General features: G+C 53.2%; 1 protein-coding gene and 1 long non-coding RNA gene across 2 annotated transcripts; both read left to right on the plus strand.

Annotated features, from left to right (window-relative positions):
• Positions 1–7,262: 7,262 nt before the first annotated feature.
• On the plus strand, positions 7,263–8,694 carry LOC142568657 (uncharacterized). Its single transcript, XM_075678514.1, has 2 exons — positions 7,263–8,090; positions 8,599–8,694. Exons 1-2 carry the CDS (start codon positions 7,263–7,265, stop codon positions 8,692–8,694), a joined length of 924 nt encoding a protein of 307 aa, XP_075534629.1.
• A 6,449-nt stretch (positions 8,695–15,143) lies between these two features.
• Positions 15,144–24,402, plus strand: LOC142568660 (uncharacterized). Its single transcript, XR_012825490.1, has 3 exons — positions 15,144–15,291; positions 16,424–16,529; positions 22,485–24,402. It is a non-coding gene; the product is annotated as an uncharacterized LOC142568660 (long non-coding RNA).
• Positions 24,403–24,883: the final 481 nt, after the last annotated feature.

A 24,883-nucleotide genomic window follows, 5' to 3' on the forward strand; every position in this document is an offset into this window, starting at 1 on the left:
GCACCCTACCCGTGTGATCACGGGCTACCTTCTTGGCTACCCTTGCGTGTGACGTCAACAAGCCCAGCTATAAAGACGGCGACCTCTCCTCACCTGGTCCGAGGGCACGGCGGCTTTCGCGCAAACATGTCAGCTAATTTGGCTTGGTTGATATTCGAGGCTCAGCTTTTTCTTCATCGCGTGGAGGGCCTGTCTTACCTGGCCGCTCGTGAAAAGGTACCAGAAAAATTTAACTCGACCATCGCGCCGCTAATCCCAATTGGAGCCGAAAATACGCCAGCACACTTCTGGCGTGATCACGGGCTCCCTTCTAGGCTACCCTTGCGTGTGACGTCGCCAAGCACCGGCTATAAAGACGGCGGTCGCTCGTCACCAGGACCGAGGGATAGGCGGCAATCGCGCAAGCACGTCAACTAACTTTTCTTGGTTGACGGTGCAGGCTCTGCTGCTTCTTCATCGCGTGGAGGGCCTGTCTTACCTGGCAGCTCGTGAAAAGGTACCAGAAAAATTGAAGTCGACCATCGCGCCGGGCATCATAATCGGAGCAGAAAATACGGCAGTACACTACCCGCACAATCACGGGCTACCTTTTTCTCTACCCTTGCGTGTGACGTCACCAATCTTTGCTTTAAAGACGGCGGCCGATCGTCACCTGGTCAGATGGTACGGTGGCAATCACACATGCATGTCAACTAACTTCGATTCGTTGACGGGGCAGGATCCGCTGTTTCTTCAATGCATGGAGGGCCTGTCGTACCTGGCAGCTCGGGAAAAGGCACCATGGAAATTCAACCCGGTCATCGCGCCGCGCATCGCAATCGGAGCATAAAATACGGCAGGACACTACACGTGTAATCATGGGCTACCTTCTTGGCTACCCTTGCGTGTGACCTCACCAAGCCCGGCTATAAAGACGGCGGCCGATCGTCACCTGGTCCGAGGGTACGGCGGCATTAGCCCAAGCATGTGAGCTAACTTCGCTTGGTTGTCGGAGCAGGATCTGCTTTTTCTTCATTGCGTGGAGGGCCTGCCTTTCTTTACAGCTCGTGAAAAGGCACCATGGAAATTCAATTCCACCATCGCGCCGCGCATCACAATCGGAGCAGTAGGTACGGCAGCCCACTACCCGTGTAATCACGGGCTACCTTCTTGGCGGCCCTTCTGTGTGACGTCACCAACCCCGCTATAAAGACGGCGGCCGCTCGTCACCTGGTCCGAGGGTATGGCGGGAATCGCGCAAGCATGTCAACTAATTCCCTCGGTTGACGGTGCAGGCTCTGCTGCTTCTTTATCGCGTGGAGGGCCTGTCACACCTGGCAGCTCGTGAAAAGGCGCCAGAAAAATTCAACCCGACGGTCCCGCCGCGCATCGCAATCAGAGGAGACGATACGGCAGCACACTACCCATGTAATCACGGGCTACCTTCTTGGCTACCCATGCGTGTGACGTCACCAAGCCCGGCTATAAAGACGGCGGCCGATCGTCACCTGGTCCGAGGGCACGGCGGCATTCGCGCAAGCATGTCAGCTAACTTCGCTTGGATGACGGTGCATGCTCTGCTGTTTCTTCATCGAGTGGAGGGCCTGTCTTACCTGGCAGCTCGTGGAAGGGCACCAGAAGAATTCGACCCGGCCTTCGCGCCGCGCATCGCAATCGGAGCAGAAAATACGACAGCACACTTCTCGCGTGATCACGGGCTACCTTCTTGGCTACCCTTGCGTGTGACGTCGCCAAGCCCCGGCTATAAAGACGGCGGCTGCTCGTCACCTGGGCCGAGGGCACGGCGGCAATCGCGCAAGCACGTCAACTAACTTTTCTTGGTTGACGGTGCATGCTCTGCTGTTTCTTCATCGAGTGGAGGGCCTGTCTTACCTGGCAGCCCGTCGAAGGGCACCAGAAGAATTTGACCCGGCCATCGCGCCGCGCATCGCAATCGGAGCAGAAAATACGGCAGCACCCCACCCGTGTAATCACGGGCTACATTCTTGGCTACCCTTGCGCGTGACGTCACCAATCTTTGCTTTAAAGACGGCGGCCGATCGTCACCTGGTCAGATGGCACGGTGCCAATCGGGCAAGCATGTCAGCTAACTTCGCTGGGTTGACAGTGCGGGCTCTACTGTTTCTTCCCCGCGTAGAGGGCCTGTCTTGCCTGGCAGCTCGTGCAAAGACACCAGAAAAATTCAACCCGGCCATCGCGCCGCGCATCGCAATCGGGGCAGAAAATACGGCAGCACGCTACCCGTGTAATCACGGGCTACCTTCTTGGCTACCATTGCGTGTGACGTAACCAAGCCCGGCTATAAAGACGGCGGCCTCTCCTCACCTGGTCCGAGGGCACGGCGGCATTCGCGCAAGCATGTCAGCTATTTTGTCTTGGTTGAAAGTGTAGGCTCTGCTTTTTCTTCATCGCGTGGTGGGCCTGTCTTACCTGGCAGCTCGTGAAAAGGTACCAAAAAAATTGAACTCGACCATCGCGCCGCACATCCCAATCGGAGCAGAAAATACGGCAGCACACTACCCGTGTGATCACGGGCTACCTTCTTGGCTACCCTTGCGTGTGACCTCACCAAGCCCCGGCTATAAAGACGGCGGCCGATCGTCACCTGGTCCGAGGGCACGGCGGCATTCGCGCGAGCATGTGAGCTAACTTCGCTTGGTTGTCGGAGCAGGATCTGCTTTTTCTTCATTGCGTGGAGGGCCTGCCTTTCTTTACAGCTCGTGAAACGGCACCATGGAAATTCAATTCGACCATCGCGGCGCGCATCACAATCGGAGCAGTAGGTACGGCAGCCCACTACCCGTGTAATCACGGGTTACCTTCTTGGCTGCCCTTGCGTGTGACGTCACCAACCCGGCCATAAAGACGGCGGCCGCTCGTCACCTGGTCCGAGGGCATGGCGGGAATCGCGCAAGCATGTCAACTAATTCCCTTGGTTGACGGTGCAGGCTCTGCTGCTTCTTTGTCGCGTGGAGGGCCTTTCTTACCTGGCAGCTCGTGAAAAGGCACCAGAAAAATTCAACCCGACGATCGCGCCGCGCATCCCAATCGTAGCAGAAAATACGGCAGCACACTACCCGTGTAATCACGGGCTACATTTTTCTCTACCCTTGCGTGGGACTTCACCAATCTTTGCTTTAAAGACGGCGGCCGATCGTCACCTGGTCAGAGGGTACAGTGGCAATCACGCATGCATGTTAAATAACTTTGCTTGGTTGACGGGGCAGGCTCTGCTTTTTCTTCATTGCGTGGAGGTCCTTTCTTACTTGGCAGCTCGTGAAAAAGGCGCCATGGAAATTCAACCCGGCCATCGCGCCACGCATCGCAATCGGAGCAGAAAGTACGGCAGCACAGTACCCGTGTAATCACGGGCTACCTTCTTGGCTACCCTTGCGTGTGACGTCACCAATCTTTGCTATAAAGACGGCGGCTGATCGTCACCTGGTCAGAGGGTACGGTGGCAATCGCGCAAGCATGTCAACTAACTACGCTTGGTTGAAGGTGCAGGCTCTGCTGTTTCTTCATCGTGTGGAGGGCCTTTCTTACCTGGCAGCTCGTGAAAAGGTACCACAAAAATTGAACTCGACCATCGCGCCGTGCATCCCAATCGGAGCAGAAAATACGGCAGCACACTACCCGTGTAATCACGGGCTACCTTCTTGGCTACCCTTGCTTGTGACGTCACCAACCCGGCTATAAAGACGGCGGCCGCTCGTCACCTGGTCCGAGGGCATGGCGGGAATCATGCAAGCATGTCACCTAATTCCCTTGGTTGACGGTGCAGGCTCTGCTGCTTCTTTATCGCGTGGAGGGCCTGTCTTACCGGGCAGCTCGTGAAAAGGGATCAGAAAAATTCAATCCGACCATCGTACCGTGCATCGCAATCAGAGCATAAAATACGGCAGCACACTACCCGTGTTATCACGGGTAGCGTGTTATCACGGGTAGTGTTATCACGGGTATCACGCCGCCCACCCCCGCCTCGCGACCCTTGCGAGGCGGGGGTGGGCGGCGTCGGACCGGCCGTGGCGGCAGGCGGCGGGAGCGCGCGGACGGCGCCGACGTTCGAGCACGTGGCCTTCCTCACGCCCACGGCAGCGACGACGACACCGGCGCGGGATGCCCTGCGCCTGCTGAAGACGAACATCGACCCGGCCGCCAAAGAGGTCACGCTGCGGCACACACGGTACGGCCTGACAGTTTTTTCGCACGCGCTCGAATCGATCGATAACCTGAAGGCGGCTATTGCAGAGAACTCAGTCACGCGCTCCTCGCTATTAGTCCGCGTAGGCGAGAAGCGGAACCCACACGTGAAATTTAGCGGGGTCGACCCGGACGTCGCGCCAGACGAATTTATACGTGTCCTAAATGAGAGGAACCCCGGCCTCGACCTGGACGTCGACGCGTGCAAGGTGCGCGTGACGTACAGGGAGAGGTCGGGTATGTGCGCGTACGTCGCGGAGGTTGACCCGCCCGCGTTCGCGCGCATTATTGTCGGTAGGATGGACGGCGGTGCGAGGGGTGGAGGACTTGCATGTTACCACGTGCACGTTCTGCGCCTCCTACGGTCATGGTAGGACGACGTGCCCGCACAAGGCGGACGCGTCGAAAGCCGTCTGCATGAAATGTTGCGGCAATCACCTGGCCGTAACGTGTCGCGTGCAGATGGGGCAGCCGGAGGTCGGCTGCAACGAATGCAGGAAGGCCGGCCGCGAGGCGTCCCATCCCGCGTGATGTCCTGAGTTCCCCATCCGCATGGAGCGGGTGGCGCTCCTCAGGGCCCGCATCAACTACGGCCCCCCGCGATATAGCGGCGCGGGCGGCCGCGTGAGGGGGGGTGCCGGGGCCCTGGGGGAGCGGGTGGGGCCGGCGGCGCGATCCAGATGTGTCAATTGACGCTGGACCACGTCCGCCGAGCGACGGCTTTGTTGACCGATCACATGGCGCGAGAGGGCTGCGTGTTGGCGGCTGTTGTGGATCCGTACACACAGCGGGGTCAGCTCCCGAAGCTTCCGCCGCACTACCAGGCGTACGCGGCGGCCGACGGCCCGCTGTGTGCGATCGTCAGGCGCCGGCCACCTTTCGACGTGTTCCCGACACACGTGTCGCGACTGGTGGTCGCGGTGGAATGCTCGTCGTGCGAGTTCGCGATTACGGTCGTGGCCGCGTACGCGCCGCCCCACAGGACGATGGACGACGTCTTTGAACACCTAGCTCACGCCACTGACAGAAGTCGCACGCCAGACATTCTGGTCATGGGTGACTTCAACGCGCACAGCGTCCTGTGGGGCCCTCGCGAGGGAGACGACAGGGGCACTCGGCTGATTGCGTTCGCCGCGGCTGCGGGACTGGTGGTCCTTAACGACGCGTCCTCGCCCCCGACATACGTTACCAAATACGTCGACAGTTGGATTGACGTAACCCTCGCGTCGCCGACGCCCGTACGGCGCGGCTGCACGTGGCGCGTTTCCGAACAGGAGACGCTGTCGGAGCACCGCCGCTTAGACATCGCCGTCCACACTGGCGCGTGCATGACTGGCCGGCGCCTCACCAACTACGGTAGGCGTAAGTGGTTGGAGGCTGTCCGCAACTCGCGATGGTTCGCGAGCGCGGGGCGCGCGGACATCGCCTCGCCGGCCGCCCTGGACGCGGTCCTCGCGAAGTTTTGCACCGTTATCGATCGCGAGCGCGACAAGCAACTCCGGCCGGCACGCGAGAGGAGGGGCGTGGGTGGCAAATCTTGGTGGACGCCCGAGCTGGACGGCCGACGCAGGGCGGTTAACGCGATGCAGCGCCGTTTTCAGCAGTGTCGCTGCGACGAGCTGCGGGCCCTCTTTCGCAGCGAGTACAGCCGGGCGCTGGCGGCATACCGCCGAGACGTGGCGCGCGTTAAGGAGGACGCAGACAGGGCGGTCTGCAACCAGTGCAGCCGGCGGTCGCTTTTTCAAGCCCCCTTCCGTTTGGCTTTCGGGGCCGCCCGGTCGCATGTCATGCTGCCTCCGCTGACGAGGCAGGGTGGCGGCCGGACGGCGAGCGTCCTCGAGTCGGCGTCGCTGCTGCTTCACCATCTTTTCGCGCGCGACAGGCCCGAGACGGACGCGCCCGCGCACGCCGAGATCCGTGCGGCGGTTGGCCGGCCGTACGCCACGGCGGAGAGGGAGAGGCCGTTTTCGCTGGGCGAAATTCAGGCGGTATTGAGTAGAATGCCGCGCAGCTCCGCTCCTGGTCCGGACGGTCTCACGACCGAGGTAGTCAGTGAATTATTCGCCGCGCACCCGCGCTTCGGGTGCATGTTAATGAACGCGGCACTGCGGTTGGGGTACTTCCCCAGGACTTGGAGGAGAGGCAGATTGGTCTTTATCCAAAAGCCCGGCAAGCCGGTGGAATCGCCGAGCTCGTACCGGCCGATCTGCATGATCTCCATCCTGGGGAAGGTGCTCGAGAGGCTGTTACAGGGCCGGCTGTATTATTTCGCCTCCTCGCGAGGTCACACGCATCCCCACCAGTACGGCTTCACCCACGGCAGGTGCGCGGTGATGGCGCTGCACGCGCTGTGCGATTACATCAAGCGCCACATAGCCGAATGCACGCCCGTGGTGCTCATATCACTGGACTTCCGGGGCGCGTTTGACAGTGTGTGGCACCCCCTCGTCATTAAGTATTTTAGGGACGGCGGCTGCCCGGCCAACCTCGTCGGCCTGCTCGGTTCATTTCTCGAGGGCCGCACTGTCGAGTACGCGTCGCACGCCGGTTCGGTGTCGGCGGAGACGTCGATCGGCAGTCCACAGGGGCCGCCCATCTCCCCGCTCCTGTGGAACGTGATGGTGGACGGGCTGCTTCGGTTGCCGATGCCGGCCGGGGTGCGGGGTGCAGGCGTACGCAGACGACACGATCGTACTGGTGCCGGGTAAGAACAGGGCGCGAGTTATGGAGGCCGTGGCGGAGGCGATACGTCGCATCGAGGCGTGGACAGCCGAATGTAAAATCGCCCTCAATAACGATAAAACCTTCTGCGTCCTCTTCTCATTCGGAAAGGGGGGCAGGGAGAAGAGCCACCCGACCATCCGGTTGAAGGGCAGTGCGAGGGGGCTTCCGTTTCGCTCGTCTGTCAGGCTCCTGGGAGTGGTGGTTGACAGGCGCCTGTCGTTCTTCGAGCATTCCGAGCACCTGCAGCGGAAGGCAGAGACGCTTGCCATCAAGTCCGTCGTTCATGCGGATGCACACGACCGTGTGCATCCGCATGCGGATGCACACGGTCCACCATGCGGCGCCGCCTGTACCGACAGGTACTCCTGCCGGCGGTGGCATACGCGTCCCCGTTATGGTGGTCGCGGTCACCTGACTGCCGGCTCAAGGCCCGCATGATCATGGTACAGCGCACCATGCTTTTGGCGATCACGGGCGCGTATCGCACAACACGGACGGCCGCGCTGCAGGAGCTCGCGAACCAGCCGCCCATCGGGCTGGAGCTCTACAGGCTCAACGCGGAGTTTGACCTGTTCCGCATGCGACGAACGGTCACGTTCGGCGCTCACACCTTCGCGCCGGACGAGAAAATGTACCCGCACGATGCCTGGGGCGCCCTCCCATCGGAGGCACGTGGGTTTCCCTTCGCGCGGCTAGACGTCACGGCGGCTCGCGCGTGGTCGTCCGTGCCGGGCATGCACCTGTATACCGACGGCTCGCACACGTCGAGGTCCGCGGGCGCGGCGGTGGTGGTGTTGAAGCCGCGGGGTTCGATCGTCGCGGTGCGCAAATATCGCCTCACGGTCGCCTCGAGCGCCTATTGCGCCGAGGTGGTAGCGCTAACTGAGGCTTTGAATTACCTGGATACACATGCGTGGGAGCCTCCGGCGCATATTTACCTCGACAACTTGTCGCTACTCGCCGCGCTGTACAACGTGGTCACCAGGAACGCGCGCGTCGCGAGCATTAAGAGCGCGCTGTACCGTCTACAAAGACGGTACAGCCTTGTCGTTGTTCCACGTGCCCGCCCACGGGGTATCTTTGGGAACGAGCTCGCGGACATGGCGGCGGGCTCTGCGGCGATCTCAGGAGTGGACCGAAGGTCGCACCGGTCCTTCCGGGTCGTGAGGGCCGCGTTCTCGGCCGCCGTGCGAGCGCGATGGGCCGTGGAGTGGCGCGGGGAGCACTCCGACACCGAATACCGCGGGACTTCCCGCCTCCTCGGCGGTTGGCGTGTCTGCTTACCGCCCACAGCAGATTCCCTTATTATTTCCATCGCTTCCGCATCTCGCAGGACATGCCCTGCCCCTGCGGGGCGACCTGCCGGGACGCGCAGCATCTTTTCGCGAGCTGCGCGTTAACGGCCGCTATAGTGGAGCGGATACGGGCGTCCGGGGGTGCTCTCACGCCAAGCAATTACCCGCGCCTCCTCACAGACCGGACGGCGTGCTCGCTGCTCGGGGTCGGTATAATTAGTGATCACATGCCCGACCAGGGCGGGGTCGGGATGGCGCCGGACGCTTGGTAGGCCGCGCAGCGCGCCGGGGCGGGACACCGTGCGTCGTGCGGGGCGGCTCGCGGACGCCTGTGCGATTTTCGTGACGGATCGTCCCTTTTGCTATTCGTTTTTAGCCGCCTTCGGGTTGTTTCGCGCGCGTGCGCGTGGCCGTCTGCCAGGGGACCGGTCGTGACACTGTCCTCTGGACGAGCCGGCCCCTGGCCGAGTAGGGCGGGGTTTTGGCCCCTGCCGGCTCAGCCGAGACAACGAGCGGCGGTCCTTGTGCTGGGGAGGGCACGGCGTGCACGGCGGCCTTTTTACGAGCTGTCGGGTAGTGCCGGATGTGTCGCGGCGTGTGTGGGGCGGCCGCGTGGCGTCTGCTGTGGCCGGGCCTTCTTCGAGTAGGGCTGCGCGTCCCCCGGCGTGCCGGGTGTGTCTCGGGGCGACGGAGGCTGCGGAGCGGCCCGTTGTCCTTGCGAATGGGAGCGCGCGGAGGCGTTCCTGGCGACCGGATGGACCCCTGTGAGAGGCGCGCTCCCTTCGGTGCGCACGGGAGGCGTTCCTGCCGACGGCCGGCGCTTCAGTGGGAGACGCGCGTCCATTGGTGTGCCGAGGAGGCGTTCCCGCCACTGGAACCGCCTTTTGCGCTGGATGCGCGCCCATTGGCGCCGAGCGTACCGTGCGGCTGCCTGCCTTTCTCTCACCCCTTGGCGTGCCAGGCGTTCCTCGAGGCGATGGTTGGTTTGGCGTGGCCTGTTGTCCCAGCGAATGAGAGCGCGGGCAGGCGTTCGCGACGACCGGACTGGCCTCTGCGAGGGACGCGCGCACCAAGGAGCGCCGGCCGGGCGTTCCCGACGAAGGCACTGGTGCGTGCAAGAGACGCGTGCCTTTTGGCATGCCATGGGGGTGTTCCCGGCACTTGGACCGCCCCGGCGAGTGATGCGCGCTCATTGGCGCGCGCCGTGCGTGTTGCCCGGTTGCCCACCTACTTTTGTTTTTCTTTTCATTCTCCTCCTTATTTCTTTACTGTACTTTTAATGCTCGCGCCGGGAGGCGCCCCCGAAGACCGCCGCGACGCGCCCTAGCGGTGTCGCAGCTAGTAGGTGTGCCGCCGGACGTACAGCGACCGTGTGCACCGACGCCGGGGGCGTCCCTGACGCCCGCCACCTTCGCTTGCGGGTATGATCTGTGAGGGGACGTCCCTGGCTGCTGGGGCGACCACCCCGCGTCGAGGGAGCCGCCGGGAAACACCCCCGAAGTCCGCGGAGACCCCGCCGACCACCGGAACAGGTCTACTTATCGGTGCGGCGTCCCGATGCACAGAGGACAGACTACGACGCCGGGGGTGTTCCTGGCACTCGGCATCGGAGGCGCCGAGCCGCCGGGAGACGCGCGCCCTCTCGGGCGCCTCGACGGCGTGTCCGGCGGCGTCCGGAACTGTCGCCGTTCACGTCGTTCTGCGACCCGGCCCCTCTTTCACGTCACTTGTCCTCTTTCCTTCCTGTCCTTTTATTTTTATTTTTTCTTTAATGTTCGCGCCTGGAGGCGCCCCCGAAGAGTGATGTGACGCGGCCGGACGGGCCGAAGCTAGTAGGTGCGATTCGGCAGTTCCAGACCCGTGAGCATCGAAGCCGGGGGCGTCCCTGACGCCCGACGCCGGGTCCAGTACGAGCGCGACGCGAGGACGCGTCCCCTGGGATTCGTGGCGCCTTGCCGAGCGGCGGACCCGAATCGTCGCGTCCGGATGGCGAAGGCGTCGTCCGGAAGGCCCCGGACTGCGCGGGAACGTACCTGGCAGTTGGAGTCGTCACCTCGCGTCGGGTGTGACGCCGGGAAACACCCCTGAAGTCCGCGGCGGCCCCCGTCGACCGGCGGACCGGCTTTACCTGTAGGTGCGGTGTACCGCCGAATGGACGAGGGAGAACAACGCCGGGGGTGTTCCTGGCACCCGGCATCGCAAGTGCCAAGCCGCCGCGTGATGCGCGCCCTCTCGGGGGCGCGATGGCGTGCCCGACAGCGGCCGGAGGCCATCGCCGGCCTCGACGAACATTTGTACATAGACTGTCGTCCTATTCACCTTTTTCACTTCATTTTCTTTTACTTTCTTTTATCTTTACTCCATTTATGGTAGGCCCATGCCACCACGACTCAGCCTCATCATTCACGTTCATTAAATGCCCGGCGCGGGGGCTTCTGCCCTCGCTCAGACACCTCGGGACACATATGCATTACCGTTAGCCCACAATTTTATTTTTCCAATTGGCTTTTCTCCACAAACACATGCGCTTTGGGCATTAAGAGGAAGCTTTCGCTCGGGCCCAACTCCAACACGGCCTATTCAAATACATGTAACAACGCAAAAACGTTTTTCTGAGATAACCCCTGGACCGATTTTGATGAAATTTGTCGCATTTGAAAGAAAAAGTTAAATTCTAGTGACTGTTGGAAGCGGAATTTCGATTTAGGGCTTGAATTTTCTTAAAACGATTTTCAAATATTTGACCGTTTGAAAAAAATAGAAGCACGAAGTTTATAAATTCATAGCTCTGCATCAAGAACCGATATCGCGGTTCTGTAAACGGCATCCATTAGATCATTCAAAGCGCACAATTCAATATGTCATTTTACATCTTACGTGAATTTGTTACGTTGGTTACAACGGTTTTGCAAAAGTTGTATTTCTCTATTATTAAATTTTTTTATATTCATGTGTAACATATCAATTTTGTCCGCTTTAGATGTACTATTAGATGCAATTCACAGAATTGTATTATCATTTTTAGTGGTTAAGTTACAGAGTTGTAAACTTGATAGTTTCGTTTTTTGAAAATTTACGATATTTGCCAATTTTTAATAAAAAATTGACGACGTAACTGAAAAATTCGAGACCAACAGTCACTAGATCTTAAGTTTGTCTTTTAAATGCAACAAACCTCGTCAAATTTGGTGGAGTGGTTGCCGAAAAAACGAATTCTCCTTTTACATGTATTTAGATAGGAGCATCCGAGCTAAAGCTTCCTCTTAATTCAAAACCCCTCTTCATTTCTTTTTAATTGGCTTTAAACCTGGTATGCATTTTTGCAGGCACAGGTTCTCCCCACCCTTTATTTTTGCCTTTGATTTCAGGAATGACGGGGAAGTAGTCGGCCGGGGCTACCTTCTTGGCTACCCTTGAGTGTGACGACTCCAAGCCCGGCTATAAAGACGGCGGCCGATCGTCACCTGGTCAGAGGGCACGGTGGAATTCGCGCAAGCATATCGACTAACTTAGCTTGGATGACGGTGCATGCTCTGCTGTTTCTTCATCGCGTGGAGGGCCTGTCTTACCTGGACTCGTGGAAGGGCACCAGAAGAATTCAACCCGGCCATCGCGCCGCGCATCGCAATCGGAGCAGAAAATACGGCAGCACACTACCCGTGTTATCACGGGCTACCTTCTTGGCTACCCTTACGTGTGAAGTCACCAAGCCCCGGCTATCAAGACTTCGGCCGATCGTTACCTGCTCCGAGGGCACGGCGGCATTCGCGCAAGCATGTCAGCTAACTTCGCTTGGTTGATGGTGCAGGCTCTGCTCTTCCTTCATCGCGTGGAGGGCCTGTCTTACCTGGCAGCTCGTGAAAAGGTACCAAAAAAATTGAACTCGACCATCGCGCCGCGCATCCCAATCGGAGCAGAAAATACGGCAGCACACTACCCGTGTGATCACGCGCTACCTTCTTGGCTACCCTTGCGTGTGACGCCACCAAGCCCGGCTATAAAGACGGCGGCCGATCGTCACCTGGTCAGAGTGCACGGCTGCATTCACGCAAGCCTGTCAACTTAGCTTGGTGTACGGTGCATGCTCTGCTGTTTCTTCATCGCGTGGAGGGCCTGTCTTACCTGGCAGCGCGTGCAAGGGCACCAGAAAAATTCAACCCGGCCATCGCGCCACGCATGGCAATCGGAGCAGAAAATACGGCAGCACCCTACACTGTAAACAAAAGTTAGCCGACATTGGGGTTTTTGCGGCTCATGAGCTTTGAAGACTACCTTGCACCAGAAAATTACTCTGGCATGAGGCAGTAAAATGCGTTACATTACATCGTTTTACTACCATCTCTGAGAAACGTAGTAAAAGGATGTCATGAGCCGGCTTTACGACGTACGGAGTTTTAGATCACGTGACCAAAAACCATCTATTGAGAGTTTAAAACCACGTGATCTGGAACCAACCTGAAGATCACGTGATTAAATACTACCACTTTACTCCCCAAGGTCTCGATCATTGCAAGCTCCGCCCAATCCAGTTAAGCCTATGCTCGGCGACAGGCACGGCCGCGGCAGAAATAGCAAAGATCGATGCCGTGGCGGTACATCCACCAGCGGAACGGCAGAACGTTGGAAACTTGGAACGTATGTACGTCGCGTAAGAGGTGCCTCAAGTGGACGCGGCTTCCTGCCGGCGCGCCGCCCGTTGCACGACCGACGAGCCAATCGACTGCATTGCGTCAGTGCGAACTCATCGAAAAATAATGTTCCGATTCCGCTCTGCACGGCGAACCGGCGTGGCCATGCTCGCATTCAGCGACAAAAATCGCCTCAAGAATCGTTCCTGGACCGATCCTCTCTACGGCAGGTAAATATCTTGCCGTTCGCGAGGGATACCGCCATCGGCCGGCAGCCTACAAACGGCGAGTTGTCGCGTCTGCTGCTCCGGCCGGAAGCAAGCGTGTCGGTCAAAGTTCATTGCCAAGCACAAGCCCACTTTTTCATGCTTCTACGAGCTAGAAAACGACTGTCTCTTGTCCACTTTGAAGCTGTGAACGGAATCGTCACGACCCACTGTAGCACAAAATAAAACGTTGGTAAGTTGTAGTGACAGTCAATGGAAAGCCTCACGCACTAGAAATAGATGCAATCATGTCGAGCGGTCTCACCAATTCAAGATGAGGGCATATAATCTCGTAAACACTACAGCTAGCGCTGTAGGAAGCGTGTATACGAGCGGTGATCATGAATTTGTGCTCAGTAGGCGTCAAAGAAGCCCGTAGGCCATCCACTATTGCAAGCAGACGGAGCTGCACGGACGGCGCGCTGATGGGCTCGTGTTCGCCAGCTAAAGCGGGAGACACACGGCCCGATTCGGTGTCCGATCCGGCGTCCGACGCGCCTGAACGGCAGCCGGAATCGAGGTGTTTTGCCGTGCCGAACCGCCGGATCGGACGTCCGGCGTGCGACAAACCGGGCAAATTTTCATCGTCTGATGTGTCCGACAACCGCACTGACCGCACCGTCGTTTGGCCGCTGCTAATGTGACGTTCTCTGACGTTCCCTCCACGGAGGCGGCGCTGGCAGGCCGGTTTCTCGCCGTCTTTTTTTTTCCTTGCCTGCTGCAGTTTGTTGCCGACACGAAATAGTTACCAGTTCAATAAAGTTATCTCGAACCTGTGCTTATTATGCAAAACAGCGCCTAGTACACTAGCACTAAGCTACCGTCGAAATCGGGAGCCGCGACGCGAGGGCCTTTCCGTGGGCAAATAGCACACACCGACCGTCTGAGCGAGGCTGCTCGCTTCGCTTGCACGTTTGCCCTTCGCAACGACTGCGTCGAGTAAACCAATTGTATTTAATTACGGGCTACCTAAGTGCACAGCGGTAATTGTTTTGGCAAAAATAAGCCCTCTTCATCGAGCTCGGGCTGAATCAAGCGCCGTCGGCCGCAGCGTCCGCCTAGCTATGCCTGCCGGCCGTATCGCTGGCTGTCACCGGAGCCGTCAGTGGACAACGCGCCGTCGTGAAGTGTTCTGTCATTTGCAGGGGCATAATTTTATTGACAGTGTTCACGTAAAGCGAAGTAGTGTTGTGCAGAGTTGTTTATATTGCGTTTCTCGACGTGAATATGTACTCAAGCGGGGGGGGGGGGGGGTAGGATCTGGGCGGAGCTTACGCGCCGCTCGACCGTTCGGATACACGCACGTTGGATCGGACGCCAAATCGTACCGTGTGTCCCCTGCCTAAAGCTCGCTCATGGTTCGGCGTAAGTCCCTGTATATTCTTTATAAATAAGGAAGCCTACCTAGGCACTGTAAACCCAACAATTGGGGCCTAAATGCCTGCCCTCCTCCCAGCTGCGGCTTCGTTTGAGCGACAAAGTCCGATTTCGAAGGCCGTGCTTTTGTAAACTGCATGCCACTGAAGCGGTTGCGAATCTTGAAGGCGACATCCGCTTCATTTTTTTTTTAATATATACAGTACATTTTCCTAAACTTCGTATAAAAAAGTGCATATTTATACAAAGTTAACACTTTTGAACCCAAGAAATTTGTTAAAGTGTCCCTACCGATTGTTGTTAGGAAAAAACACGTAATTTTCTCATTTACGATACATTTTTCTAAAAACCGTAGAGTGGCGCCACTGCAGTATTTGTTTGGTCGACATACCACGTTGGTTGTAGTGAATGCACCTTGCAGTAAGGCGGTATTTGAGTTATATTTTAGAAGTGCCTAGACAAAATCTGCTCCTTGTCGTGTGCAGTAACCATCGCAAACCCTCCGGACTTGTGTAACGCCGTTAGTTCGCCGTGTGTTTCGTGCGATCTACCAGTGTCGACAGTGAGTGTCTTACTACAGCGCCCGTCCGAGCTGCCTTTGTTCTGCCGAGCTGTCTGCCCGCGCTCTCGTGAAAAGTATGGTACTGGAGCTTCGAATCGTAGTGTATGGAAGACTGTTGAAGGTTGTGCTTTTGTGGAGCTGGAGTTCATCGGAAGTTCTACAGTGCTTGCGCCAGAAAAACGTCGGTGCCTCGGTACCTTTGAGACGAAGGAGCGTTGGCCAAGTCTTTTTGAAAGGTAAGCAAGTTTGGCCCTTGCGCGCATTCTTGAACTTATGATTTACGTAATGAACGTTGTGTAACTAGCTAGAGCAACGCGCTTTCTGATCGTAGGTTGGCCGTCTTGCTGTGCACATTTAGCAAACAATTTCACGAAGGCTTCCTCTGATGTTACAGCGTACTTGCAATCTGCTGTAAAATATATGCTACCCGCCTTGATTGCTATGCCTGAATGGGCACACAATTATGAAAACACTGAAAGTTGCTGTTCGTTCGGTAGTTTTCTGGCAAGAAGTTATTCGTTATATATGCATTCCCGCAAGTACAGTACATGTGTAATGTATCCGTCGATGTATCATGGGCTTCGCGCGTTGGCACACGATTCCTATGTTTGACGCTTAAGCAGATAGAAGCTTGTATGAAGATTTTTCTATGTATACAGTTTGGTTTGGATGACCACGTCGCGAGAACCTGTGTATTGTTTATGTTCTTGAGTGTCTTCGCGTATTTGTCTTCTATGCTGCAGACCCGACATAGGCCGATATTACAGTAACGAAGTTTATTTTTAATCGAGACATTTCAGACACCGGCCTTTAAGAAAGACATAGACCAACCAATTCTTACGAACGGGATGCCAGCTCTTGCAATCGTAGGTTATACGGCAGTGCGTAATAAAGTAAGGACTGCGATTTTGTAGCGATACTTACCCCTCGATTCTATACCACTCTTGTCGCCCACCGCAAACGGCCGGCTGTTCCAGTACGTAGCACGGGCCGGGGCGACGGTCAAACCACTAACGAATAACGAAAAGGAATAGCATCGCTACAAAATCGCGATCTAGCTTTCAGAATGCTTTTCATGTGCTTAATATTTTTGTTTAATCCAATGCGCCACGTTTTACTGCATATTTGAGTTTTGTTTTTGATTGTCCAGGTAGCCTGTTGTTGCTGATTTCGTTCCTTCCTGAAACTTCGCTTGTTACAAAATATCAGTGTAACCTCCCTAGATATAACAAAGAGACATTTGTGCAACCAGACGCAAATTCATGCAGCTGGCTGTGTGAGGCTCTCTTTGCAATTCCACATGACACTGGTAAATCACAAATTCCCAGGTTCACAACACAATAAATTAAACATTTCTTACTTTTGAAGGCTATGTGGATTCTGGAGGCATCCCTACATCAAGCAGGAACCTGCTGCACTGCTGGAAGCTGGACAGCACGACAATAAAGCACGTGATCTGTGTGCTTTCTCAAAGGTGCGTACAAAACTGGCGCTGCCTTTCGAGTTGTAGGACACATTTGTGTAATATGCAATCATTTTACTGTATTGCCATTTTCAGGATTTCTAGTGGCTGATCACGAATTTTATGTTTTGGTGGAGTGCCCTCAGTTTAATGAATTTACCTAAAGTAGCCTCCTCTGAGTTAAATATAATTGGACGCTTGAGTAATTATGCCTTATATACTCCGTATAGACTATATTAATCTAGCCAAAATGCCTTTTTAAGAACCATGAATTGAGGTTTCGTGTCTCGAAAAAGGCGTTGTACCGCCTAAAGACATGGTTTAGGCAAAAGTGCCTTAAGCAATGCTTTCGCACAAAAGTTGTATCATCAAGAGTTTCATAGAAGCCTGTGTGGTCGGTATGAAACATGACAAAGAAAGACATAGACCAACCAAATACAACATTAAAAGCAATACATTTTGGCTTCCATATGGAAGCCTTGTTCACAATAAGGCTAAAAAAAGTGGAACTGCATATTTAATTAAGTTTTAGCATAAGATGGGCGTGGGCTCCTTGGTTTCAGATAAACGTGTGTCCTGTTGATTGCATCTCCAGGGAATCCGGGTACAGGCATGGCTTCCAATTTCTTTCCTGGCCGATTATGCTAGACACTATCCAGTCACTATTGTGTTTAGTCATTGCTGCATGCTCTGCCAAAGCATTTGATGCCACTCTTTTCTCATCCACGTAGTTCTGATGTTGGCGTAGCCATTGTTTAAAGTTGCCCATTGCCCTAATGTAGATAGTATTCATATACACATGTTATGTTTCAAAGGTCAGAATTCATGTCAGTAAAATTTTTGATACGGGTTGTTACTGCGATGGCTACCTCGTTGGTTTAGCATGGCTTGTCACTGGGATTGCTCTCTTGTTTGTTTAGCTTCTTGTCGGGTTCTTATGGATTTGATTTTGTGCACAATGAGATGTTACACACACACCTTGCATATACATGAAAAAAAGGTTTACAGCAGAGATAACATATATGCATGGGCATATATATGTGTCAATAAAATACCCGAGCCTCATTTCTGCCTACAGAAAAAGAAGTTATTTCTCCTCGAGGGCATGACTGCTTCCAATAATGAACCTCCAAGGGAAGGTTTTCTCTAATCCCCATTTTTGATATCTACATGCTTATGTGGCATGTACAAACTGGACGAGTGGTCTAAATTTTAAATTTGAGTAATAATTGCAATAAATAACTCATTTCACCTGTCTTCTAATGACTCTAAAATTCTATGCTTCTACCTTGCCAAACCTTTTATGAAATTAGTTTGATGAGGCCCAATATACAGGGCTTTCTAAATTGAAGGTATCAGTACCTATTAAAGACTGTGCTAACTATGAAAATGCTGCTTGTGTATGTGGTTTATTCATTTCTCAGACAAAAGCTTTACACCCAAGTGCAGTCAGTAAATCGAAAACAATTGCGTCTTGTTCAATAGTTCTCGAGCACTTGTGCGTCACTATAGTCGGATACAACTTTAGAAAAAAGGGGAGGCCCCGCCCAGATGACTGAAGCGCGACGTCCGATTGCCTCCGCGACTAAAATAATCCCGCTCAAAAAATCGTGCTTCGGAAACGCGCAATTCTCGGTATAAATAAAGACTTTGATGACTGGATTAGTAGAGCTCTCATGTGCTACAGCACATGCCAGATCGCGACAGAAAAATAACCCCGTGCCTTCCACAACGCTGCCCGTCGTCTGCTCTTTAGCTTCATTGCAAGTGGCAAAAGTAGAAAGAGCAACTCTGCATGGCATTTGTGCTTGTTTACATGTACACGGCAAATTTACTACTCCTGTTCCGAGCTTCAAATGAATCAGTTGCTACTGAACAAGTACTTATATAAAACAATGCATTTATCGCAACCATTACAAACCCAAGATGCTCAGTGTCAGCGAAAGCACCGGGTTAAAGGTGAGGAGGGAGGTCAAAGCTTCGCATATTTCGGGTGGCAAACTGTCGACACCCTCGTGAAAACGCCCACAAAATGTGGAGAAAAGAAGAAGCAGCACGAAGTAGGACACATGTGCGCTGAGGTCGTGTGCACGATTTCTTTCACCACAACGAGATACCGACGATCGAGAAGATCACTAACGAGTTCTCGAAGTGTATGTGGTGTTATGTTTGTGCCCTGGGATTTGCCTGACGGAAGGCCAGTGCTATGGTTTGTCGACCGTGGAGGCAGCATTCATCCCTGCATGGTGCCTGCCTGCTTCGGACACGACTACGTGCACGGCTCGGGTTTCCTCGCGGCTGCACGGCGTCCACGACGGAAGCAGCCACCGGATCACGGACTGCTTTTCGGCCCCTCCCCGTCCCGGCAGCAATGCAACCCCCCCTCCCCCTCGTTTGTCCGGCGGCGCCCGCACCACAAACGACTCCCGCTGTGTTGGGGACAGTTTCCAAAGGAGGGCTGTGTTTCGACCCAGTGCCTTGCAGTTGGTTCCCTTTGTCCTATGCGGGCCATAAAACTTGACCGGCGCACCATTCTGACCGACCGCCAAATCGTCCCGACGCCGCAGCGCAGTTCAAGGAAGCGCCGGCCACCGAGAGCGGCATTAGGACACCGGAGGCTGCCCGGACCCTCCCTCTCTCGACCTTGTTTCGTCCTTGGGGACTGTCTGGGGGATCTTTGGACTGAGGGGTGTTATTTAAGCAGCTTGCAGCTGCTCTGGTCTCTGTCCTGATAACGACGACATGTAAACATTGTATAAAGAATTATTCGCAGAGAAAACTCTCCTCGTCTCTGACTCTGCGTGAAGCGAGGTCCAGACCTCCTGCCAGCCACACATACCTCGGCAAACGCAACAATGGATCTCCCATCACTGAAGCGGTGTACTGTGTGTCAAGCACAGCAGCCAAGCATTCTCCCGTGGCCTCTCAAATAAATAAGCAGTTCATTTGATGATATATTCCTTTTAATGGAAGCCCAATTCTGAAAAAGCAACGTCCTGCACAGATCATGCTCAATATAAGCGTTGGCATGGAAACGTGCTGAAATGCCGGAAAATCTGAATGCAAATGCAGTTATTAATCCTGAATAACTATGTGGGGTCCGAAATGCTCATTCGGGCATCCACTGTCCAGCTTCACACGAAAAAGCAGTAGTCAACGTGAATGAAATTGACAGCCACTCTTAGCAGCCTGCACGCCAAAGCACATTGTGCTTTGCGTGCAGTTGTGCTGCCCCTACTGTTTTTTCCAGCCCGTTGAGATGAATAATGCCAATGTCAGAAGGCCCAATACTCTATTGGGCAGCCACCTATGAGCATGACGGGCCCTGTGATGAAATAACAGTCATCAGGGCACGCTTCAAAGGCACCTTTAGCAGTCTGCACGTCAAAGCCCAGTCAAGCCGTCACCACTGTTGGTGAAACGGCAGCAATCAATGCGAGAATGACAGCCACTGTTGGCAGCTTGCATGCAAACACACATTCATGTGGTGGCATTGTTTATTTTGGTTACCTGGCCTAGGCAAGTAATGCGAATATGACAACAATTATCAAACATCATTAGCTTAGTTAGGCCCAATATACTCAGTCGGGTAGCTATTAATAGCAGTAGTCGAGGGCACGCTTGAAAGGCACCATTAGCAGTCTGCACGTCAAAGCGCAGTCAATCCGTCGCCACTGTTGGTGAAATGGCAGCAATCAATGGAGAATGACAGCCACTGTTGGCAGCTTGCATGCAAACACACATTCATGTGGTGGCATTGTTTATTTTGGTTACCTGGCCCAGGCAAGTAATGCGAATAAGAGAACAATTATCAAACATCATTAGCTTAGTTAGGCCCAATATACCCAGGCGGGTAGCTATTAATAGCAGTAGTCAAGGGCACGCTCAAAAGGCACCATTAGCAGTCTGCATGTCAAATCACAGTCATACCGCAGCCATTGTTGTATTTGTTTATCTGACCGGGCAAGTAACACCAATGTAAGCACAATTATTCACCCTGAATAGCTCTGCTAGCATTGTGCTAAAAAATGCTGAGTGAAGTTGAATGTGTTTTATTGAGGCAATTATTTAATTCACAAGCCATCGGCATGTCGATCAACGGCCAGGTTCAGACAATGTCATTTGTGAAGTAATAAAGGGTGAAAGTTGCAAAAGCTCTTAGTGCACTGCTTTGCTGGGCTCCATTCACTGAATAATGTCCTTGCAACGGCGAAAGCGTCAGACAGAAATCACACCCCACTGCACATTGTTATTCGTGCTGAAAATTTTCACCATCATATGTGATAGGCAGTGAAACCGTTTGTTTACTAAGACTGCATGCATGAAAAATTCAACAGCATAGCAAGGTGTTTCACAATATGCAGCCTTTCATGTGCACTTCTGGCTAGCTGCCACATGCACTGATGCATAAACATGAACAGAGGTAAGAGGCAAAGTTACTGTGCAACCCACATGACGCTTTTAAGAAAATGTATCTCTAAACCTTTCTGTTTTGATAGGCGATCAAAATTTGTTTTGAGCAAGTTGGTTAGTCACATTGCAGCAACAGCACAAGAAACAAGGACAGAAAACGCAGCGAGTAGGCAGATTGAGAAGACGAGGTAGACCAGCGAGAAAGGTTTTAATGAGATGGAAGAGGCCAGTTGTGCAGTGTACAGGAGTTAGTGCTTTGAATGAGATTGGCTAATGAAAATGTGTAAAGATTTTGCTGAAAGAAAACTAGTAAAAACAAATGCTAATATAAAATAAAAGGACAAATATGACTAAGTGCAAACACGCATGGAAGCAGGAACGCTGGCAACACAACTTATGCGTGACTGTGCCACAGCACGCATTCTACAGCTTGCGTGCGCGGTGAGCACTGGTGGAAAGAAATCAATCGACGGTGCTATACACAACGCTCGAACACCGCTGTTAGACGCTCGGCTATCTCACTGTTGACAACAATCATTCACGCTAAGTTGACGGCGACAAATCTTTGCATTGGAGGCTTCTTTTGCAAATATTTTCTGTTGAGACGCTCGTAGGTTTGTTTCACGCACGCACGCTTTTCTAATTTCTCCTCAGAATGGTTTTGCTCCATCACTTTACCCCGTCCGACGGAAAATGCAGCGACACGGTACACGAACTCACCCGCAGCTGGCAGCAGGCACCAGACTTTGGCAAACTTTTCTTGTCCTAACTTCACTCGGGAGCGAAATAAAAAACATGGAACAAACAGGCAGGATGTGTGTATGCAGCAGTCACCGAGACATCCTGTTTTCAGGCAAAGCATAGCGCAGCATCAGCAATGCTCGCTGCAATGTTTCTTCGCCGGATCACGGCTTAGAATACACGCACGCAGCACAGATGCCGCATCGTAAGCTCGCAGTAATATTTCCGGCATGATAGACAATGACAAACTGTTTGGGAATTCACTGTGACGAGGCATTGACGCGCACAGCTGACGCGACTTGGCCTAGTTCGAAGCCCGGGCGGCCATCTTCTCCGACGGCGGGCCACCGGCCGTCCGGCGCATGACATCAGTCCAGAGTGCGCAACCATTAGTGGATGCTCGTGTGCATCCGCCTCAGAGGAGTAAACGCCTGTTTTTCTAAAGTTGTATCCGACTATAATCGAGCACAGCTTGACCCTTGGCCTAATACTAAATCAGGCTTGAAGCTTTCAATGTCTGCTAATCGCTAGAACAGCACCAGATCTCATTCTGTGCCAAGGGGTGGAACGCATTCGCTTAGAGCTAGGCAGATGAATGTCTTTCTTTCGCATTGAAGTTCCCAATACTTTCTAGTCTTAGGTGAAAGTACACAGCTCAGCACAACGCACGTATGGTATACGTAAGGGTACTTTGTTCTTTAAACCATATCAACAAGCAGCTACTTCCGTTTTTGCACACCTTACCCTATTTCCTAACCTTTCCTTGATCAAAAGTGTAGAAAATTAATCTGTGCTTGTTCTATTGTTTCACAGGTAGACATCGGCGACGGTGTATATGTTGAAAAGTGCCTGCTGAAGAGGCTGCGCCTGGATGCTAACAACTCAGGCTTTCAGTTCGCGGGGGGCCTCCTTAAGGCTCCTTTTACAAAAGAAGAGGTTGAAGGGAGGCGCTACACATGGATGCGCAGCGATTGTTTGTGACATCGTCACTGCTGGCAGGCCTGGCCTGCCTTTTCGCTTCGTTCTGGGTCTTCCACGTTATCTACTCGAAAAGGCCCACAGGGTTTTGACATTTATTGAGCACTGCTTTCTGGATTTGAGCTACACAAAGCTGCAGGTGAAAGCATTGGATTTAGTCAATATTTACAAGAACTATTGCTAGGCAAAAAAATTTTCAGATGCATATCCTCAAGAAAGTTTCTGTAAAAATTATTTTGCCTAACAAAAGCACTCGTGGGTTCTGTGGCTGGCAGCTTGCCCAAGCCATGTAGCACAGTGCTTGCTTTAAAGGGGCACAAAAGGGAAAATTTCTTTGAGCGTTATTAAATCATTTTTTTACAACACCGAAAAAACAACTCCCTCCATGAGAATTGGCTTGATAAGCCAGATAACTTGCAAAAACGAAAACTGGTGTCGCCACCACCACCTTATAATTCCTGCACCAGCTCGCTGTGATATGGAATTTGACGGTGTCTGTTCGGGTCTAGCTAATGTTCTACTGGCCAATATTGATGAATTCTGTTGTAAAGGTGTCAAAGAATATACTTAGTTGAAGTATGACTCCACACTGATGTGCGGGCACTGCATAAAACTTGAAAGTTAAATCTTCATTTTCTCATCTATTAATCCGCTTATTGCCACAATGTTCATGAATACAGTTCTGAAAGATTGTTTTATCAGTCTAAAATGATTTATTGTTTCTCTTTAGTATCTCTGTAATGGACCTTTAGCAACAAAATGTGTGTTAGTTTGCGACAGGTGTTCTCAGCGGGGGCAAGAGCACCAGCAGCATGCTCAGTGATTCTGTACCAACTGATAATTTGAAGGATGTCCTGTGCCACTAGGGTTAGGCCAACATGGCTCTGTGTTAATCACCACAAGTGTATTATGCAAAACTTAATGGCCCAGAAATTGGTAATTCAGGGGGGAGTTGAATTAGCTGTTTATTTTTTTTTTCTTTATCATGGACTTCTCACATTACACTTTGTCACAACGCATTCACTTTAAAGTAACTGGAGAATAAGGTGGTTTGGTATTCAGACATGCCTTTTGTGTGTAAACAGTGTTAGATGAGCAATACAAAGATACACCATAGATGCTGACTGGCAACATGAAGGGGTTTGAGGGCAGCTACGAATATACATCCTTGTAGTCGTACCTATAGCACTATGTTCAATTTGTCACACAAGCATATGGCATCCATCACAACTGCATGCCTAGAAAAAGACAAGGGCAACACACTCAATTACCTTTTATTCTATCTAAGAAGCACTACAATATTTAGGCAACGAAATTGACATCTGGCTTGTACCCATAAGTACTGCAATACAGTTGTATAACATGTTCCTCTTGTGTGGAAAAAGGGCTGCATACGTTTTCTTTGAGCACAAGGGGGAGTGGTATCAGTTAAAGCCCCTCCATCCACGCGCCACTGCCGTTTTCTTAAGTAGCGACAACCTTTGTTGTGCGCCGCCTTTTCCCCTGACATCAAATCCGGTTCCAGCATTTCCAGTTTCAAAGTTTCCGGTTCCGGCGTTACCGCTTCCTGGAGTTGTGCTGCGGGAATTTCCGCTTTGACTGCCGATGGTGAGATGCCCACGCGTGCTTAGCAGAGCTGTGGTAGTCACCATGAGAAGAATGCAAAGGCGACAAGCTGTTGTATTCCGCTGAAGTAGTAATTCGCGGTCGCTGTTTTCTAAATGCACGAAAAATGGCAGTGGTCTCCAAGCGCCCAGGCACTGCATTCCACTGTACGTTGTCTCGTGGCACAACCCGTCGCAGGTTGACGCGAAACAGCGAACATGATCAGATCGCTGGTTACAATAGGCGGTGGTACTTGGATGGCATCGCATTCACAGTTTAAACCGCAGCTGGTGCAATTAAAGCCTTTCCATCGACGCGAAAGTAAACAACGTTAAGAAAAACATAGCGTTACTTCCACTCGGAACAGGAAGCTGCAGCTACGGAAGTTCCGCTTGACGCTGGAAGCTAAGGGGGCGAGTGGCAGAGGAACGTGGAGGAAGAGGGTAGGTTGGCGGTACTTAACCTGGTTGGCGGAAACGTGTATGGAGGGGCTTTAGTATCAGTTAATGGCTGTTTTCACATATATGTTTTGTCGTGTGTATTAGCAATCACCACTTTCCTTATCTGAGTGAGTTCATTTTTTAGAAAGTTTGAAAGTTTATAGAACATGTTGCTCATGGTTGTTGCAG

The sequence above is a fragment of the Dermacentor variabilis genome, unplaced genomic scaffold, assembly GCF_050947875.1.
Source record: "Dermacentor variabilis isolate Ectoservices unplaced genomic scaffold, ASM5094787v1 scaffold_28, whole genome shotgun sequence".
NCBI lineage: Eukaryota > Metazoa > Arthropoda > Arachnida > Ixodida > Ixodidae > Dermacentor > Dermacentor variabilis.